The sequence below is a fragment of the Labeo rohita genome, chromosome 1, assembly GCF_022985175.1.
Source record: "Labeo rohita strain BAU-BD-2019 chromosome 1, IGBB_LRoh.1.0, whole genome shotgun sequence".
Taxonomy (NCBI): domain Eukaryota; kingdom Metazoa; phylum Chordata; class Actinopteri; order Cypriniformes; family Cyprinidae; genus Labeo; species Labeo rohita.
In genome coordinates, this window is record NC_066869.1 from 114,624 (window position 1) to 128,911 (window position 14,288).

At 46.1% G+C, this 14,288-nt stretch overlaps 2 protein-coding genes across 2 annotated transcripts; both read right to left on the minus strand.

Annotated features, from left to right (window-relative positions):
- Positions 1–11: 11 nt before the first annotated feature.
- LOC127170733 (acyl-CoA dehydrogenase family member 11) lies at positions 12–7,599 on the minus strand. Its single transcript, XM_051118944.1, has 15 exons — positions 7,420–7,599; positions 6,713–6,954; positions 6,419–6,642; positions 5,972–6,071; positions 5,553–5,664; positions 5,198–5,340; positions 4,578–4,727; positions 4,413–4,507; positions 4,234–4,333; positions 3,825–3,965; positions 3,256–3,348; positions 1,511–1,618; positions 1,183–1,354; positions 220–286; positions 12–127 (listed from the first exon to the last, which is right to left on the minus strand). Exons 2-15 carry the CDS (start codon positions 6,944–6,946, stop codon positions 16–18), a joined length of 1,851 nt encoding a protein of 616 aa, XP_050974901.1. The 5' UTR covers positions 6,947–6,954; positions 7,420–7,599; the 3' UTR covers positions 12–15.
- Positions 7,600–10,002: 2,403 nt separating this feature from the next.
- Positions 10,003–14,154, minus strand: zbtb45 (zinc finger and BTB domain containing 45). The gene is made up of 6 exons (XM_051118955.1): positions 13,881–14,154; positions 12,447–13,409; positions 12,243–12,353; positions 11,470–11,613; positions 11,130–11,394; positions 10,003–11,008 (listed from the first exon to the last, which is right to left on the minus strand). The coding sequence occupies exons 2-6, from the start codon at positions 13,383–13,385 to the stop codon at positions 10,668–10,670; spliced, it is 1,800 nt and encodes a 599-aa protein (XP_050974912.1). The 5' UTR covers positions 13,386–13,409; positions 13,881–14,154; the 3' UTR covers positions 10,003–10,667.
- Between the last annotated feature and the right edge of the window lie 134 nt (positions 14,155–14,288).

The window sequence follows — 14,288 nt, forward strand, 5'->3', positions numbered from 1 at the left end:
GTGTGTGTGTGTTTCTCAGGGCTTCAGGCCGTCGTACACCAGAGCCGTGTCCATCGCCGCTGTCTGCGGATCATAACAACCGACGGAGTCTCCACTGACCACTGGACACAAATCCTGTTCACACCACCTGAATCACACACACACACACACACACGTTACACAGGATACATAACACGTTACACGCACGCAGATTACACAGAATTCATGACACACACACACCTGAGAGCGGCGTAGACGTCGGTGTGCGTTGCTTTCTCCCACGCGGCGTGATCCACCAGCAGCGCTCCTGTCACACACACGTTTACACACACGCTCATTATTCAGATGAAGAACACACACCTGCAGCGTGAAGCGCCCCTACTGAAGCACACGCCGCTCTGGGTGGTAATTAATCGGGCTAATTTACATGAGTGAGTGTGAGAACTGAAGATCACACACACATCAATACATCTGTACCTAAGATGAACATCCACATTCACTGCAAACATTACATTTGATTATACAGTGAATATTATTGTACAGCTCTATATATTCAGTTGGATATAACTTTATCTGCACACATATAGTACACACACGTAAAATGATTAATACTATACAGCAAAGTTAGCGTAAACTACAATATTATCTATAGTACTGTATTATTCTTATATTACAATGTAATTATATATATATTATATTACCAGCTCTAATCTGCTTAATGCATCGATAAGGCATGAAGATATTAAAGTGAGACACGACAGGCAAAACATTGTTTTCACTTTGGATTTGCATCTAAAAAACACATTTAAGTGTTTATTTTATTGCTCTTTATCTATTTGCGTCTGATTTTAATCTCAAACCACATCTTTAAAGAGTTTTTTTTTTCTTCCAAACACCAGATTTACAGTTTTATTCCTCTCTACATGCTGAAGGTTTGTTCATATTTAATTCACACTGATTTATACAACAATTTACTCCTATGGTGAAAATCAGTTTTCTGTCTGGTGACAGTACTTTCTAATTTATGGAATGATAGAAACTCGACAGGATTCAACCTGGCTTTACACACAGATGTAAATGACTGCATATGTATTGTATAACGCCTGATCTGCAAACTAGAACGTTTCAAAAAAACTATTATAAATACGTGAGAGTCTGTGTAAAGCTGCTCTGAAACATCAGCGTGTGGATGTGCGTTTTTACCCATGTAAATGCGTGCGAGGCTGTAGGACAGGTCTCGAGCTGACAGCTCCAGAGTTCCCGCGGGTCGAGACGCCGCCGCCCGAGTGAAACGCTCTAAACCGGAGAGCGACGCGCAGAGAGACGCGACGGCCGGACGCAGAGCGGCAGACGCGTCGGCCGCCAGCAAACGCTCCTGCAAACACACCAGTCACACGTTCTAGTAATTATAACACGCTTCACTCATCGAGCGGCTTTCCAGAAGTACCGGATCACATTACAATCCATAGCAAAACAGTTCTAATAATTTCTGACTGAAACACGAAGCGTTGGCGTGTGTTTGCGTACTCACATTGACGTCGGTGAAGAAGGCCCGCAGAACCGACCCAGACGACTTAGCGATGGAGCGGAGAACATCCAGAGACAAAACATTAGTGGTTCCCTCCCATATACTCAACACCTGCAGACAGAAAACACACACGCTTTTATTTTGCACTCGATTTAACTATTACAGTGAAAACAATTCAAACAAAAATATTTTTTTTTTATATCCGCGTATTTTAATGAAATGACAAACATCAGTTTCTACTAACATGTTTGTTAGTTTTTATTTATTTGTTGTGGCTCAGTTGAAGAATATCACCATTAAAAAAAAAAAAAAAAAAAAAAAAAAACAGCATTCTTATTTCAACATCATCGATTTATTATAATAGTTTTTATTTCATTTGTTTATTTAAACATGTTTTTATTTTTAGTTGTTTGTTTTGATCATAATCAAGTTAAACTAAACAAAAAAACAAAACAGGTTGCCTAAGCATCAAGCTAGAATAAAACTTTAAAATTAAAACTTTATTATATTTCATTTCAAGTCATGAAAGTGTTTAGGTTTTGAGTTACAGATTTAGTTACTGATTTAGCGTTTCCCTGTAAAACCAGCTCTAGCGTACGACGGATTTCCTGATCCAGGACAGCAAAACATGGGATTTTCTCGTTCTCATTCTGATCCAGATTAAGTCCTGAACAGGAGCAAAGCTTAGATTTATTATAAACGAGGTGCGGTAACCATAGTGTTGAATTATTAGAGAACGATGCGCACCCGAGGTGTAAAAGTCTTTGCACGCCGAGTCCCAAATTCTTGTCTGAAATTTTTGCACATTAAAAAATAAACACAACCTAACATTGTGTCAATCACGTTTACACACAGTCATTAAAAAATGGAATTGGGTTCGGTTTTTTGTGTTTTTTGCATTCAAAAAACAAAACAAAAAAACATACAAACATTTCAGACTCGGTGTGCAAGGACCTCGTGGCTGCATCACCACCTCGGGTTTGCATTACACTCGAATAATTCAGTTACTCCTTACACATGTATGTTTTTGGATGTCTGGATCCATCTCCGTTTCAGGTCTTCTCTCTCTGACGCGTTTGTGTGTGTTCGGCCTTCAGCGCGGCCATTCGTTCCCGCCGGACGCGAGGCTGGGGCAGATCAATCACAGCCGTCGCGTTTACGCCTCGTTACAACAGAGAGACGCGTGACGGCAGAAACCGGCCTTAACGCACGCCGACCGATCAGTCACGACGTGTGTGTGTGTGTGTGTGTGTGTGTTTACTTCTGAGGACATCTGTGCTGATCAGCGTCATTTCCCAGCATAAACACACTGACACAGTTAAAGTCATTTAAAATTCACTCTGGTACATACAGTATATGTGTCCTGCATTTTGAAACGTGCACGTGTGTGTGCGTCTGCACTTTTAGCACAATTTAGGGACACATCTGTACCCTGAACGAAATCTGACAAAACCTCCTTTTGAGGACATCTTTATTTGTAAAAATAGCATTAAAACAAAGGAAATATTTGTAATTGTAAAAATGCATTTATAGCACTGTAGTACATATAAAAAAACAATATTATTCTGCGGAACGTCTCCATTCTGATACATCAGTGTTCGCGTGTGTAACGTGAGTGTAAAGATCACACGGGAGTGAGTTCGAGTTAGTGTGGTGCGTGTGCTGCCATCTGTTGGGCTGAAGCAGATCTGACCGACTGGAAGCTCATCAGAGCGGATGAACCGCAGGTGAAGATCACACACACTCACCTGAGCGTCGCGCAGCATGGAGGGAAGGCCCGTGTCCTCGATGTAGCCCTGACCGCCGAACGACTCCAACCCCTCAGACACGACACACACCGCCTGACGGGACACACACACACACACACACACCACCGGAGGCGCTTCAAACCAATAATACACTCAAAGAAACACATACACAGCTACATAATAAGCTGTGATTTCAGCAGCCTTCACTTCATTAGAAGGCTAAAATTATTTTGTAATGCTGACACTGTTATTTTCCTGTGAATCAGTCTGTATTGTAGAAATACAGCACTTTGAATTTAAAATCTTACTAGGGGTATAAGTGCACCTCAGGAGAAAACGGACATAAAAACATTCATGAGCGCTTTACACGCTCGCCGATACTGTACCGGTTCATCAGCAGCACTATCACATTATTGTCTAGTAATTATTATTGTTTTGAATATGTTTGATATATTTTTTTGCCAGATTTTTTTTACTTTCACTTTACTTTGGATGACACTGAACAACTTAGAAACTGAATTTAATGGTTTGTAATAACAAAAATCTAGCTGAAAGCGTGCGTGTGACACCTGTTTAGCGGTGTAGAGTTTTGCGACGGGCGTCAGCAGCCGCAGCAGGAGCGTGTCTCTGTCGCTAGCGCTTCTGTTCTCCTCGCGGCCCAGCAGACGACACACTTCCATCGTGAGCAGAAATGCGGCGCGAGTCTCCACCTGACGGCACACGCGCTCATAAGCAAAAACAGTGTGTGTGTGTACCTGGTATTTATCACGTTATGGGGACTAAATGTCATGACAGGAAACAGGCCTATAAATCATGCACAATGAGTTTTTTTGAGAAAGTAAAAGTGTGCACAGTCTCCTGTGAGGGTTAGGTTTAGGTGTAGGGTGATAGAAAATACGGTTTGTACAGTATAAAAACCATTACGCCTATGGAATGTCCCCACAAAACGTGTGTGTATGTGTGTGTGTGTGTGTTCACCTCCAGTCTGCTGAGTGTTTGCACATGCAGCGCATGATCCTTCAGCAGCTTCCCAAATGCAGAGCGCTTGCATGCGTATTCCCTGCACAGATGACTGATCCTAAAACACACACACACGTGTTCACTGATGTCATCACTGGCGTCGTGTAGATGTGCAGACCAGTGTGTGCTGTAATCACCTCCTCATGGCGCCCACCGCGCACACCGCGTTGTAGATGCGCGTTATAGTCAACATGTTAGCGATGGAGGCGACGCCGCGACCTTCCTCTGACAGCTGCAGACAGACAGAAACCACAATGAAATCTGAAGGAGCAGCGAACGAAGGGACGGTGAGTGCGTTTTACCAGCTGAGCGTTCGTGCCGTCCAGCAGCAGCTCGGCTGTCGGCACCTGCCGCGTGCCCAGTTTATCCTTCAGCCGCTGAACCTCGACCCCGTTAGACGAGCCGTCGGCGTCCCACACCTCAGCCAGGAACAGAGACAGACCGCTGCTGCCCTACGGACAGAGACACAGACACGAGCACCACATCAGTATCCGCTGTAGCTGTGTTTCTTCATCAGCTCACTGACTGAAGTTCGTCCTAAGTCACTTACTAGATATCACGTGATGACTGAGAGAAAACAGGACAATAAAATGTATAAATACATAAATACAATAAAATTTGGGTCTTTTTTTAAGACTTTTATTCATCGAGGAAGCATTAAACTGATCAAAAGTGCCAGTAAAGACATTTATAATGTTCCAAAAGATTTCTATTTCAAATAAATGCTGTTCTTTTATCATTTCTATTCATCTGTGAATCCTGAAAAATAAAATGTATGATGGTTTCCACAAAAACATTGTACAGCACAACTGTTTTCAAGAAATGTTTCTTGAGCAGCAAATCAGCATATTAGAATGATTTCTGAAAGATCAATGAGTGTTATCTAAGCTACCGTCTAAGGCCTGTGAGTGTGTGTCAGTACCGCTGTGCTGCGTCCGTGCTGGTCTGTGATGCGGGCCAGCGTGAGCGTCATATCAGCGTCTGTGGCCGACGTGAACCACTTAAAGCCATAAAGCTTGAACCATCCGTCCTGCTGTCGCCTGGCAACCGTCTCCGTACCACTGGCTGTCATACACAACCACAGCATCACATCAGAGACTGTATCACAAACACGTGTGTGTGTGTGTGTGTGTGCTTTTGGTTTATATATCCTGGTGGGGACTGAAACCTGAATACACACATACTAATGGGGACTCGTGTCACGATGGGGACCTAAATTGAGATAAGATAAAGATAATAAACCAGACGTGTGTGTGTGTGTGTGTGTGTGTCCTCACAGACGTCAGATCCTCCCCTGCGCTCGGTCATCCACTGTCCTGACGTCCAGAACCTCTTCTCGTCGCGTGTGGTCAGACGCTCAAACGCTTCTCTGACCGGCACTCCTAAAGACTGCACACACACACACACACACACACACACACACACCAGTGAAGCTCACTGAACCGCTTTTATACATTTCTCATTCCACTGACTTGAATTCATATGTATGTGAACGCAGGAAACACAAGCTCATGCTCTTTTTATGTGCTTCAGAGTTTAAGTTTGTTCAACTCTGACTGTTTCATGTGAAGATCGAGACCTGAATGAGCTCAAGTAAAAGAATTCAAAACCTCCCTGAACGTGTTGAGTCTGTAATAAGTTTTCTGTGCGGGTTAGGGTTATAGCACGTCTTTGTCTGGATGAGTGCGTGTCTCACCTCGATGACTTTAGCAGCTCCGTCCGTCATGGCCAGTGGGCAGGTGTAGAGTCCGGCAGACGGCGCGAACAGGTACATCTTGCTCATCTGATACACACGACTACACACACACACACACACACACACACACACACACGTCTGGTTTATTATCCTTGTGGGGACTCTCCATAGGCACAATGGTTTTTATACTGTCCACACTGTCCTCTTACAGAAAACTTTCTGTATTTTTACTTTCTCGTAAAAACTCATTCTGTATGATTTATAAGCTTGTTTCCCCATGGGGACCTCAATTTAGGTCCCCACGGTGACACGAGTCCCCGTGTGTCTGTGCATATTCAGGTTTAGGTCCCCGCCAGGACATAAAAACAAGACACACACACACACACACACGTGTGAAGCCGATGCTGTGAAATGAGGAGTTGGACTGATTTAAACGTGCTCTCTGACCTCCAGTCCCCGTACGTCCTCTCGTATCCCGCCGCCACCAGGCCTTCCTGCGCAGAGATGCGTTTAAGGCGCGTCCAGGCGTCGCAGGTGAGGATGCGGTCCACGCGTCTCCCCCAGGCGTCGTAGTGCTGCAGGACGGGCGGCTTCAGCTCACACTGCCGGCCCAGCGCGTCGATCTCGGCGACCAGACGTTCGCCGAAGCGCAGGAGATCCCGCTCCACCTCCTGCACGCACACGCACACGATTCACACACACCATCTCTCACGCACATCTGCATACGTGTGTGAGCCGTACCTGCTCAGGTAGGTGGCGCCGCAGGTAGGCTCGGAGAAGTGCATCCTGGGTAAACGGGTTTGTGAGCAGCGGTCGCTCCTGGAAGAACGTTCCTATGGCGGAGCGGGAAAACAGCGCGCGCGTGTGTGAGTCCAGCTCGTCGACGGACTCCATGGACACGCTGCTGTGAGACACACTCCTACTGAGCAGGTGCAGGGCCAAACGGTTACCACGGCAACACACCCGAACTGCCATCGCTGAGACTGTAGAAACACACACACACACACACACAGTCTGTTAGCCAGGGTTACCCAGTTTGTCCTGCAGGTCAAAGGTCATCTCATCATTTACAAAACGGTTTGCTCTTGTTCAGCTGAAGAGAAAATCATCACCATTACAGCCGCTGACCCTTCACCAGCTCCACTCGTAATGGAGTCACTTACAGCTGAAAAAGTCTGTGAACTTTCACCCACAAACACTCAACGACCAGCTGTTCCATTCCTCTCTCCGAACGTTTATCCAAAAATGACTTTATGAAAAATAACCCCATAAACACATCAAACACACACAAAGAAATCGCACAGAACTTCAAACAGGCGCAGACAGACAACAACTCTGAACCACCGACTAAAGTCAGATAAACTTTGGAGATTTGCGCGACATCTGAGCTGATTCGAGCTGAGTTTAGCTGTGTTTGTCTGCTATTTTAGCGTGTTTGAGAAGCTCACCGATCCTGCGTGTTCCGCGTCTCGAAACGGGACGAACAAACTAAAACAACGACTGACTGAAATCTGATTCGTTTAAAGAGCCGACTCTTTCTAACTGAGACCAGCTACTGAATTATTGGCGATTCACTGAAGGAGTCGATTCTTCCAAACTGCTCGAGTCAACTGTCCGTGAGCGTAGGCGCGCGATCTAGCGCGTGCGCAGTTCAGCTCCTGTAGACACGGACTGACCGCAGCCGCGACCGACGCCAACAAACGGAGGCAGAAATGCCGTTTCTGCTCTTTATCTGAAGCGTGTCAGAGCTTTTTTTTTTTTTTTTTATTAAGCATTACAGATATTCAAAACAACAAAACAGTACAAATACAGACAAAATAAATAAAAAGAAACAAGAATACACAGATTTGTTGCCAGGGTAACAAAGAAAAAAACAGGGTAATACAATTACATCTTAAGATGACACAAAGGATGAATACAGAGATACAGTTTTCATAGCTTTCAAATTAGTAGAACTTTGGATAGTTTCCACATACATATCCAAGTCCACTTTGAACAAAGAAAAAAGAGGTTTAGAGCCAGTAAACTTTTGTTTATGAATGTGAAATTTAGCTAACAGAAAACATAAATTAATTATGTAATATTTTCCTGTATTCTCCTTAGAATATTCAAATAAGCCAAACAAAGCATCTTTAAAACAAAATGAGAAGTCACTTACAAAGTAAGATTGAATAAACACCAAAAAGTCAGACCAGAATTTCTCTGTGTGGGAACATTCCCAAAACAAATGAATGAAGTCTTCTTCAGAAGAATCACAAAAACTGCAGTTCACTTCAATGTCAGGCTTATATTTCCTAAGAAAGACTTTAGTCGGGTAACATTTGTGAATCAGTTTAAATGTCATCTCTTTTACTTTATTGGTAAGCAGATACTTATGAGGCAAGGTCCATACTTTCTCCCAAGGTATGTTCTCCACAATATTATTCCAATACGGTATTACATATGGAATTGTTGTTATCTCAGCCTGGAAGAGAGCTCTGATTTTATAGTTATTTTTCTGACGATCTGTAGAAAAGCAAACACCTCCAATCATGGTGTCAGTTAAATTCAGAGAGTAAGAACACGGCCATGGAAATGTAGAACCTTGCAACAGAAAAGACACAGCAGAGGGAATGGCATTGAAAACAATCACATATTCATCAGCACATACAGGAATATTATATTTCTGTAAAAAATCTGAATAATTATAAAGTCTGCCTTGTGAGTTAAAAAGTTGTCCAACTAAAAGAAGGTTGTTTTCAAACCAATCCTTGAAGAAAAGAGATTTATTCTTGTAAAGAATATCCTTATTGTTCCATAAGTAATATTTGTGCGGAGAGAAGTTGTGTTTGTATATGAGGGACCAGGCCAAGAGCATCTGCTTATGGAAATGAGAAAGTTTGACAGGAATTTTTGAGATATTATAATTACAGAGTAAAAGAAAATTCAGGCCACCAACTTCAGAGAAAAAGCGTGTCAGAGCTGTAACATCACATATAGCGAAGAGACCGTCAGTCCAGAACTCGTCCTGAGATCTGGATGAACCCGAACATATTTCAGGGTGATTCCATGAGGAGGAGAAAGGGTAAACATTCACACAAATATGACGTGTTTAGTTTCTACTCGTGACTGTTTAAAGTACAGCTTTGAAATAAACACAAGGGGTAGATTAAATAGCAAGTTTTTATGCAGTGAGGTTCATCCTGATTCAGAAATGTTCTAGTAAACGCCCAAGACGAGGTGGAAGACCCTTCACGCCTTTAGTGATGGGTCGTTCTTGAACGATTCGTTCATTTTGAACGAATCTTTAATGTGACTCGGGACGAACGAGTCGTCTCGGCGAGTGATTCGTTCAGTCGCGCATGCGCAACATCCTATTGGGTTCTGTACTGGAATTAGTTCACCTGTTTCGAGTCTTCGGGTTGTTTTTATGTGGCTGTCACGTGATGAACGAACGACTCAAACCCAAAAACTTGTCAGATAAGAGGTGAGGTGAGCGAATCATAGACTAAAGACCCAGGTAAACAATGAATGAATCTTTTCTGTTTCTTATAGTTTTGTTTTGTTTGTAGTGTGATCAACGTTTGTGTAAGCAGTAGATGTGTTAGGGAGGTAACAGGTAACATTTGAATTATATTTTGCTAAAATGAACGAAATGACTCGAAAAAAGATTCGTTCATTTTGCTGAACGAGACTCAAGGGTCCGAGTCGGTAAAATGATCCGAACTTCCCATCACTACACGCCTCATTTCAGTATGAACTCGAAGAAGCATTTGTGGAATGGAAAGACTCCACGGATGATATAAAGGTTCTTCATGGAGTCGCACACGCCAGCGGATCCTCGATTAGACTGTAGGCACTACAGAGGCCTTTTTCAGCCCATTAGTGATGTGTGCTGTTTTCAGAATGAACCTATACTGAAGATCTCCAGTAGGTAACGATGGCCTAATTTGAATCGCACTCCAGAACCTCCTGTTTAGAACAAAACACGAATCAAGCACCTGCCGCAAAACAGATAAAGAAAGGATAAATGAAGGAGACGACACGCTGGGAAACGTCACAATGCATTTAATGCAGCTTCATGCAGCGTCAAGCGAGCACATGCTAGATACGAAAACCAAAGCAGAGCAGAATATATGATCCTCCCGCGCACGCGCAGCATTTAAGCCAGACATAAAACTCTTACATATCGTTTCACCATAAAAATATCGTTAAGATTTATGCATATACTTGATAAAAAAATGTAAAAATGGAGGTTGATGTTGAAATAAAAATGGAGGTAATAAATCCGCTCTGAAGTCTCTTCTGGTCCTGAGGTCACTGTGGTTTCTGATGAGTCCATGAAAACATGTACAAAACAGATTAAACACGTAAAACATTAAAAAAGACGTTAAAGTCCCCGGCGTCACACGCGCAGGACTGTGTGGTTTGCGTTTAGTGTGAGTCGTTCGATGAGGTTTGTGTGTTTTATGAGGTTTTCTGGGTTGAAGAGGCGTCGCCACGCGCCACAGACGCCGCTGCCGAGAGCGAGCGCGTGCGCGTGTTTTGTGTGTGAGTGTGAGGATGTGTGTATGTTTGTGTATTTGAGAGTGTGTGTGCACACGTGTTTGTGATGGTGTGTGTGCATATTTTGCTAGTTTGTCTCTGTGTGTGTGTGTGTGTTAAAGCTCCTGGGATTCAATCTGATTGTTCCTCCTCTCTCCTGTCGTCCCTGTCTCTAGGAGGCGGGGCCGGGTCCGCTGGCCCCGCCCATCCCGCTGCCACCCTGCTCCATGTGATTGGTGGGTGGTTTGATGGGCGTGGGGTGCTGGTGCTGGAGGGCGTGTCTCTCGAGCAGCGTGCGGTGGGTGAAGGCACGGTGGCACACGCCGCAGGTGAAGGTGCGCTCCACGCGGTGCGTGCGCATGTGCACGTTCAGCGAGCTCTTCTGCGTGAAGCGCTTGCTGCAGACGGAGCACTGGAACGCCCGAACGCCCGTGTGCACCACCATGTGCTTGAGCAGGTAGTCACGCAGCGAGAAAGAGCGCCAGCAGATGCTGCACTGGTGCGGCTTCTGACCTGCACACACACAATGAACCAGTTAAAAAAAAATAAAAAATCAAGAGTGAGTCTCTGTGTGACCTGTGCTACACAGAATGTGCGTCCACACAAGCTGAATGTCACTGTTATTGTAACGTACCGGAGTGGATGAACATGTGTTTGCTGTAGTTCTTGCGGGAGCGCAGTGACTTTCCGCAGTGGCTGCAGTCGAAGGACGTCTCGGAGCCCTGAGGCGCAAAGCTCGGCCCCGCCACGCACGCTGGGGTGGAGGGGGGTGGAGCTGGGGTCAGAGGAGCAGGAGGCGGAGCCTGCTGGCACGACTCAGCCAAATTGTCGATCACCATGGGTCCGCCCACAAAGAAGGACGGCTGCTGCGATTCGCTGGCAGGAAACTGGAAAAGCATCTGAGGACACAGACAAAGGGACGTTAACAGAGCGCGGCGACGCGTATCGCTTGACCGCGACGAGGGCCGTCAGACCTGGTTGCCGAGGTTCTGGGAGGGCGGCGGAGGAGAGAGGGGTTTGTTGACCCGGCCGCGAGGATTTGAGCCCAGAGACGCCTGCGGATCCGCCTGAGACCAGAAGCTGCCCGAGAACACGGCAGAGTCCTCGTAGAACCCGCCCTAAAACACACACAAAAATGTGTTTCTGCCGTCTTTAGCTGCACAGAGCTGTGTCTGATTTCGAAGGCTGCGTCCTAGATAGGACACATCCTCTGCAGCACACAGAGTGTCCTCTACCCACAGTATACTGCAGAAACACACGAGACGCGCGGGAAAGGATGCGTTGTGATCGCGTTTTCGGCGTCATCGCGCCTCTCACAAACCCTGAATGATTTCTGGGCTGAATTTTAGAATAGATGTAAATAGTAAAATAAAATAAAAAGAAGGTAATAAATAACATACACCAATTTTTCGTGACAATAACATAAAATGGCACCGTTTTTACTGATGTCTCCATTAACATTAGTAAACGTGAGGAAGCGCTGAGCAATAAAAAAACAGTTTAAAATTCAGTAAACACTTGTTATCCTGTTCACTACAGCCGTCTACTGAGGTAATACAGCTTAAACGTTAACGTGACTTGTAGTGGAGTGTGCAGCTGCAGCATTTTTTCAAACTGGTGTTCACACCGACGCAAAGAATTGTGGGTTATTTGCAGCAACTAAACACATCCTCTGTATTCCTGTGAAAGAAGGTCTCGTTCAGAGTGTCATACCTGTTTTTCTAAAATGAGGCCGCTCGTGTCGTACCTGTCCGTAGGCGTTCTGATGCGATGCGTTTCCTCTCTCGTCCATCTCAAACAGACCGTCCCCTTCCTGCACGCCCTCATTCTTCACCACCACCTCCTCTCCGCCCAGCACCTAAACACAGTCGTCAACACTTACCAACTGCAGTTTTTTTCTGTCAGTCGCAAAACAGATTCGCGTGAGGAGACGGTCGCGCGTTTCCGTTACCTGCAGTCGCAGCGGTTGTCTCTGTTTGCGCGTGTGCGCCGTCTGTCTGTCCCTCTCCGCGTCTCTGTCCACGTCTCTCTCGTCGTCTTCGCTGAATCGCTCCACCCCGCCCACCAGCTCCTCCCCCACGCCGCCGTACTCCACACCGCGGCCCATGCCGCTCGGGGATCCCATCTGACCACGCTCGTTCGCGGCGATGTTCTGCGCGCCCACGGTCGCGCCGCGTTCCGGGTTCAGCATGTAGTTGATCTCCTGCGAGCAGCTCGTGGCCTTCAGCATGGCCCCGCCCCCGGCCACAGCCAGGCCCTCCCCCCTACACATGGCCCCGCCTCCTACCTCGCCAAGGGGCATCAGCGAGCCGACTCCGCCCCCCTCCAGACCGCCGGCCTCCCCCTGAGCGCCGCCCCCCAGAGCGGCCGCCATGTCCGAGCCGCAGTCCCCGGCCATGCCGTAAGCGAAGCCCTGCAGCGCCACGTTCTCCCGGCCCTTCCCGTCGCTGGCCTCCTCCTGTTTGGGCAGGGCGCTCCCTAGAGGCCCCACCCCTCCGGCCACGGCGGCGCGTCTCTGCGAGATGATCTGCGTGCACTCGTCGATGACGGTCTTGATCTGCAGGATGGAGGCGGCGGTGAGGATGCAGAGCGCCTGCGAGTGGAGCACCACCAGCGAGCCGCTGTACATGAAATCCACCAGCTGCTTCACCGTCTCGGCCGGGACCAGCGGCGGCACCGAGATCTCCGAGTGACCCAGCAGCAGTTTGTCCTGGAAGAAGGGGCTGCCGGCCGCCAACACGCAGGCGTGAGCCCGCAGCGACGCGTCGTGGATGCGAACGGTGACATCGCAGAACAGACCTTTGCGTCGCTGAGATCTCAAGGCTTCCAGCACCGACTGACTGGAGTTATGAAGGTGGATGTAGTGGACGGCCTCTGAACCCGACGCCATGACCCGACCGGACGCTCCGTGACGCTGTAAACACACACACGTTTGTTTTTTGTGAATTGTGGGTACTTAACGTAGACTTCTATAGATTTTATACTGACCAAATGATATTGTCTATCCCCTAACCCAACCCTAACCCTAAACCTAGCCCTCACAGAAAACATGTTTACATCCTTACACTTTCAGATAAACACCATTTACTATCTTTAATCATTTTTTAACATTGTGGGGGCCATCAAAAATTTCAGGTTTTACTATCCTTGTGGGGACATTTGGTCCCCACAATGTAGCAAAAACAAGCACGCGCGCACACACACACATCTTTACAATCATTTAGCACCTAAACTCATATTTGCCACTCAAACTCAGTGTCTACTGCTCGTCACTGTTAATGAACCCTACATTAACGCAGAATGAATCATTATGCTCATTTGTGCTCGATACGTTGATCATTTACGCTGACATCTAAAGTGCTGCTGCACACGGTCGCGCTCTCACCTGCAGATGTGTTTAAAGTGCACTAACACGCTGCTGCGCGATCATTACTGCTTTAATACCGATCTCTGTTTTATTTGCTTAGATTCGCCACAGACCGAAGCTGCTCTCCGCTCACGGGCCCGACATCCGCAAACAACCCGTCAAAATAAAAGTCTCCAATGACATATGGCGGCCCGTCAAAATAAAAGCCTCAAACAACATGTAGCAGCCCGTCAAAATAAAAGTCCCCAATAGCCCACAGTATGGCAAAAAATAAGCTAATATTTTCCATACAAAATGTTTATCATGTTTGCATTACTTGTGTAATAGTTGTATAATATTTGTATTTATATAATATTGATCAAGATAAATGGTGCCGTTGCATCATTTTTGTTGTCAGCATCCTGATTTCTAAAAAAAGAGGAAGGA